This window comes from Cornus florida, unplaced genomic scaffold (genome assembly GCF_030987335.1).
Source record: "Cornus florida cultivar Cherokee Brave unplaced genomic scaffold, ASM3098733v1 CherokeeBrave_3.0.0_Hap2_Chr11, whole genome shotgun sequence".
Classification (NCBI taxonomy): domain Eukaryota; kingdom Viridiplantae; phylum Streptophyta; class Magnoliopsida; order Cornales; family Cornaceae; genus Cornus; species Cornus florida.
This window is the reverse complement of record NW_026775581.1, coordinates 124,643,135-124,650,076: the sequence shown is the minus strand read 5'-3', so window position 1 is coordinate 124,650,076 and position 6,942 is coordinate 124,643,135. Positions and strand designations below refer to the sequence as shown.

Genomic DNA, 6,942 nt, shown 5'->3' with positions numbered 1-6,942 from the left:
AACACATGAATCATACAGCAATTATTACTCCGCCCCCACAAAGATCCTCACAATCCCATCGTGACTATGACAATATCCAGCAATTTAAATATATTTTTGAGTGTGATAACTTGATAACACATCTAAAATTGTTAGAGAGAAAGATCTATAGAGAGCTATTTATTTATTTAATCTATTTTTTTCCAAGGATATTACATAATAAAAAGTTAAAGAGATAATTTTAAAAATTAAAAAAAAAAAAAAATTAGACGGGCATTATATAGAATTTTTCCTAGCCTAGAGACTTTAGGGAGAAAATTTCGCATCATTTATATTTTGAAGTGACTAGGTATTGAAGGTAAAGCCCTCATCCCTGGAACCCAAGTCCTTTATGGTTCAGGGTTCTCGCGGTGCAAATCTAGTGACACAAAAAAATCATGTCAATCTGTTTTATTAATATTACATTAAGCTCATTGCTTTATTAGGGGGCAAAAATGGATGAAATTTCACCATTATTATAGTGAAATTCACCATTTAAAATAATGTGATGAGATTGTTTTGAAAAAAGTGTACTAAAGCCAATGTCGATTCCCATCAATACTGCTCCGGCCGCTTTTAAAAAAAGTGAGCTCCAGCAGTTCATTTCGGCATTAGCCTTTGCTTTGAGTACTGCAATTTTTTCTTTAGTAACATGAAATGCCCATTATTGAGTTGTTTGTCACACAAAGGAATAGGAATGGGACAATCAATATCATTAGAAAACTAATCTAATTAAAAAACACCATTCAATAGCATTGGTATCACTTAAATGTAAAACCTTCGTTCTACTAATTGAATGATATATCAATGATATAACCCATAATCGATTCATTCAAAATACACTCTCACGATGAATCTATCACGTATTAGTAGTCACAGTAATAATGACGGAACATATATTATTGCTCTTTTATATTAAGTAATATGATGTCGTACTTTTGACTAATACACGTGCGAATTAGTCAAGTGTATCACACCATGCATCATTGCTCTTTTTTTTTATTATTATTATTGAAAAATTATATCTACTGTTTCACTTTAAACCCACCACATGGGAGTAGTCGCATGGATATCTCATTGCTATATAAATATATATTTTTTTTGAGCAATTATATATCTATGTTTTACTTTTGCATGTGTCATTGCCTTCATATATAAAGCAATTAATTATGGGCAATGTCCTACCTTGAACTTATCACATGTGAATAGTCATGACATTAATGTCGCGACATATATTATTTTTCTTTATATATCAAGTAATTAAACGTGATGTTTCACGGTGGACTACTCACCACATGTGAGTAAACGCAGCTGTTGCCATCGGCATGTATGATTGCCCCTTGTATGTAGACTAATTGTGTCATGTCCCACCCTGATGCGTGCGTATGGCCCTCAATTATTTCGAAGGGTCCCTCTCAACCCCAAATTATTGCCCTAAATTATTATACGTGCTTTTAGCATTTGAAAGTTTGATTGGTTTATCTAAAGTCATTCCTAATTGTTTATAACATTAATTGTAACCAACAAGACAAACATTAATTTGCAAACATCGGGCTTTTTGTTTATATACATGGACAGGAGCTGGGATCTTCTGTGGTATTGCACTTGTGAAGCCTTTATACGTTTCGAATATGTATGCAAGAATACGTTAATACTTGTGTTGTACCACATTCAATGAATCCCGATCTTCGTACTCATGAAAGTTAGGATCTATAAGATGCAGGCACGGACCCAGTATTCCCTGATTTTTTATTTTTTTATTTTTTTTAAAATATTATCATCGCCCTCCTTAAAATTATTTAAAAATTTCATTATTGCCTCTTTACATGAGTTTCTAGTTCCGTATCGATCCCAGCTTGGCCAAGAGCTAGAAGAAAGTCATGAGACCAAGTTAGGCAGATTTTATTTATTTATATAATAAATAATACTGTTTCATAAATTTTAAAAGCAAAAAGGAAAAATTATTGGTCATCAACAGAAAATGAAATTGTTAGAGACCCCAGGGAAGCTTTCTGGCCAAATACATGCCCAACAGCAATAGTAGTGGGAACCTTTAGGTCCCTCTTGTCTATGCATACAACTACTCCTTTGTCTGTCATGTTTCCATTATATTTGCTTAGGACAATTTAATATTGGTTAGGATACTGTACTTTGTTTTGCCCTTAATGCTCAAACATTCTCTCCATCTATAATATGGATCGGACATTATATATATATATATATATATATATATATATATATATAGCATTAACTGAAGATAACAAACGGAAAGCCAAATAAAACCAAATAGGATAACCAATTCAACAGGTAACCAAAAGATCTAAGTACAAGAGGAGGAAATAAACACAAAGAAACACCAATAGGATAACCAATTCTTTTGGTTACGACTTTTCCTCGTGCAGGAGAAATAAACACAAAGAAACACGAGGAGGAAATAAGAGAGGAACTGATTGCTATGAAGTCTCAATCTCTCAACTACTTAATATTAAAACATAAAATTTTCATTCTACCATTCTGTTTTATATAAATAAGAGATTAACTGATTGCTCTGAAGTCTCAATCACATATCACTTTCTTAGTTTAAAAACACAATTTTCATTTAACTACTCCTTTTGTTGTATAGTTATGATTGATTGAGATTTGAGACAATGAAAAGATCTTTCTTTTTTTTTATTTTTTTTGTTTTTACTTTTTTAAGGATGAGAGTGGTGTATATTGAATGTAGTTGTCAAAGGTACATAAAGGCTTATTTTTCTCACCTCAATAATTATGTTTGCTTTTTTTTATTTATGAGAATGATGTATATTGAAAGTGATTGCAAAAGGTACTTAAAGGGCTTATTTTTCTCACCTCAATAATTATTTTTGCTTTTTTTCTGGATGAAAGTGATGCTGTTTTGTCGCATTTCTTGTAAAATGCCAGTAAAAGATTGCCACAATCAGTGGCATTTTCAAGAACAAATTAATTACATTGACTTCCCCGGATTAATAAACACTAAATAATTTAAATGGTCAGTGTAATTTTTTAATTTTTTAATAATATCATTAATTAAAAGGGTGGTGCACACCATGCTTTTTTTGTTTGGAGGGACGGATTGAGAAGGAAAGAAAGGGAGGAGAGACGGGGAAAAGCTTGCTTTGTTTGCTTATAAAAAAGGGAGGAAGGAAGCATATATCCCTCCTTAGAGCGCATGCTTTTCAATTTTTTGTTATTTTTCACCCAAAATCTAGAGCAACGAAAAAATGTGCATTTAGCCTATAAATTTGTAATATCTACTTTAAACTTCATTTAATTACAAAATGAATTATTTTAACCTTTATCAATTGGACTTCTCATTATTTGGTTCGTTGTTTTATATTATCTACTTGGAATTGCTGCAGATTATTTTTTTCTCTTACCTTTAGAATGTTTCTACAAAACATACAAAACATGATGTATCAAATCCAAGATCTGCATCCACCCTATTTGACCCATTCCTTGATCAGTAAACGCATTTTAGCTAGAACTTATAGATAATTAATCACCTTAATTCATGAAGGTCCATCGGTAAAAGTATATAAAACTATCTCTTTTCCTTCCTCCCAATCAAATAGAAAAAGATGGCCACTCCATCATCCTTTCTACTATTGCTTTCATTCAAACAAATAAAAAGTAAAAGAAGATATTTTTGGTTTCCTTCCTAGCATAAATCATTAATATTACTATTTTGGAGCAATAGCATAAAAATAGTGCAACTACAAACACATTTTTTACTGCAGGTTTCTGTAGGTTTGTGCTCCTAGTGAATTTTTTTTTTTCCGGAATGAATGATTTTATTCAATAAAGAATGCATAATAAGGTACGTACAAAAAGAAGCAGAGGCAGACAATGACTGACCAGCCTTGGGCATACCCAAGGCAAGAACAACAGAGAACACAGACTCTGGAAACCTCCAAAGATATTATTGAGGTGAGAAAAACACCCAAACAACTTAGATAATCTCACAGAAGAACCCTTGGAATGATAAAAAAAACCATTAATTCAACCCCTCTAAGAAATATCCCACCCGAAGTTTATAATCTTCAGATTGTTCCAAATGTAATTAATAAAATAATATCAATGATACAACCAATCGGGGTGTCTGCAATTTTCACATGGTGACAAACTCCATGAACTCAGCATCATTCTCCATGGCACGCAATGTCTCAGGCAACAAGCAAACTTCAGTATCAATGCTCCCTTCTTCCGCCCCCTGAAAAAATGTGACATACCTACAAGCCTTGTTCGCCTCGCCACTTCTCATGGCCACCGGTTTTCCCCACCCGAAGTCATTTCCATACACATCAAACCGAGGTGAGCTGCTTGGGAGCAGGGCGTTGCTTGTCATGGAAGCTATTGTCAGCAACTTAGGGTTTTTCACCCAACACTTCAAGTAGTTCCTTATTTCATCATCGTTTTGCGAGGCAATTAACTTGTTCATCTGCAAAGCAACCCAACCTTGTCCGTGCTCGAGCAGCTCGCTGACTTTGGTGGTCACGGGCTCAAAGTACACCGCGTTCCCGAAATACCCTTTCGGCAATGGTGGCTGCAACCTCGGCCTCACACCAATTGCCAAATTAAACTGTGTCTCTTGCTCAGCACTGGCAATATTTTTTCTACAACGTATTATTGATCGCCATATGTGAGCCATAAGCGCTTGAAGAGAGGAGATACGAGTAGTTTTCATTTCGGCATTCGCTTTTGCTTTGAGTCCCGCAATGTTTTCTTTGGTAAAATTAAATACCCTTTCTTGAAGTTGTGGCGGGAAACTAATGGACCCGCCATTGAGTTGGTTGTCACACAAAGGAATACGGGTGGGACAATCAATATCATTAGGGAAATTACCGAAAAAAACAGGAGGCTTCGATATCTTGTCGAAACCGCGGGAAATTTCCGACCATGAATTGAAGAAATGCCAAAAAGATGTGCCATCAACCACCGCGTGATTGATGGAGCACCCAATAAAGTATCCATTGGCGAGCTCAGTAACTTGCACCCCAAGTAAGGGCTTGGTGACGCCTTCGCGATTTTGAACTCCATTTAATGGAAAAAATGTGTGCACGAAGCGAGGCACGTACACGGGCTCAAGGATGTCGGCCACTGTAACAGTGGGAGCCACGGCATAAATGAACTCTGCCCCGGCATTGTTGCAGTGTAGGAAGAAGGAGGTGGTGTTATCGGAGTTTTTGACGGTGGCGAGACGGCCGGCAAGGGGAGTGAAGAAATCTAGGGTTTGAGAGAGGGAGGATTTGAGGTGATCAATGACGGTGGCACTGTCTGATAGGAATTGCTTCTCTTGTGAGTGTGTTGGTTTGAGGAAGAGAAGACCCTTTTGGATTGGGCCGAATAAAAGTAGCTGGAGATCCCATGGAGTTAATTCATTAGAAATGGTATCAGTTGATTCGGGATCATAACTCGCCGGTCGGACACTGGTCGAGAATCGAATCTCGGCCATTTTACTCTCTCTATCTTTCCAACTCTAGTGGAATATTCGTGCATATATAGAGAGAGAGCAATTATAAGACATGTCCCACTTTGATGGCATTGTATGGCTGTGAATTAATTAATGCGTGCCCTACTCACATGTGACTCATGTGTGCAAACGCAAAAGTCGCTGTCGAAGAACGTATTATTGCCTCTACATTATATAGAGAGTGATTATATATATCTTGTCGCACTTTGATGGCAGGGTATGGCTCCCAATTAACACTTCATTTAGATTGTTTGGCTTCCATGAAATCAAAACTCCATCAATTTTTTTTTTTTTTAATTAACACTAGCTGAATAGATTTAGTGATTAAGCCTTTTGCAATTTTATCACGGCAGTGAGCAAGATAAATTTTTTTCAACTAACATTGCAGAAACAAGGCAGAAATAAAATTTCACTAATCAAAATTCAAACACTGAATTTGTTATTATTTTAAAATATATATAACAAAAAGTTCAAAAATATAAAATATGAACATCAAGGTCATAAAATTACACTGAAAAAAAAGAAGAAGAAGAAGAAGAAGAAGAGAGAGAGAGAGAGACCGAGAAATATGTTATTGCACATGCATAATATTATGAGTGCAAGAATTTAAAATTTTAAAAAGAAAAAGAAAATAAGAGAGGGAAAAAAAAAAAAAAAATGAAAGACCTTTGGAGAGGTGGGGTTTTTATTGAAGAAAGTGAATGCAATATTTTTTTAAGGGATCAACGAAACTCGAATAAGCAAAAAAGTAAAAGGGAAAAGACATAAAGAGTTGGAGAGATTTTTAAAAAGTGAAAATTTTATAGGGATGTTTTAAATTTTTAAAGAATTACATACTAAATAAATAAATATAGTTTGTGTGTGTGTGTATTGCAGAGTTATATTGGGCTTAAGGAATAACTTTAGAAAAGTAGAGAATATTAAGAAGGGGACCCCGGGCCCAATGAAGCACCTTCCTTAGCGGGGAGTGGATATGTTTATCATGGTCCCAGATTCCCAGCACTTCCAATAGTAAAGGGTCAAGTAGTTTGATAGGCGTCAGTGGGGTCCATGTCATAACTCACCACAAAATTATTGTTCTTATCACCATTGGGCTAAGGTGTAATTCCCGCCATTCACTTTTCTTTCATTTATACTCGTAACGCTTTTATTGTCACTCCAACACGACTCATCCCTCTTCGATCGTCATACCCGATCATTGTCACTGAATCACGACCACAATCCCTCTAGCCTGTCAAGTGCTTATCATCTGACCCAGTGCCGGTCATATATGCTTCATTCATTTTCTATCCATATAAGATGATGCCCTTCTAACACTTGGGGCACTTGGGAAGTACGGGCACGTTTTTTATATGTTTGCCATTCTGATAAGGCCCAAGCCCACTCTCTATATAAGCTTTGTTTATCACTACTTAAAAAAAGATAGGCCGAAG

At 35.5% G+C, this 6,942-nt stretch overlaps 1 protein-coding gene across 1 annotated transcript; it reads right to left on the bottom strand.

Annotated features, from left to right (window-relative positions):
* Positions 1-3,804: 3,804 nt before the first annotated feature.
* LOC132283368 (uncharacterized acetyltransferase At3g50280-like) lies at positions 3,805-5,524 on the bottom strand. Its single transcript, XM_059785308.1, has one exon. The coding sequence runs from the start codon at positions 5,489-5,491 to the stop codon at positions 4,148-4,150; it is 1,344 nt and encodes a 447-aa protein (XP_059641291.1). The 5' UTR covers positions 5,492-5,524; the 3' UTR covers positions 3,805-4,147.
* Positions 5,525-6,942: the final 1,418 nt, after the last annotated feature.

What these genes read in the sequence shown, in the direction of transcription:
- LOC132283368 (XM_059785308.1), bottom strand. Translation starts at nt 5,491, where the DNA reads ATGGCCGAGATTCGATTCTCGACCAGTGTCCGACCGGCGAGTTATGAT.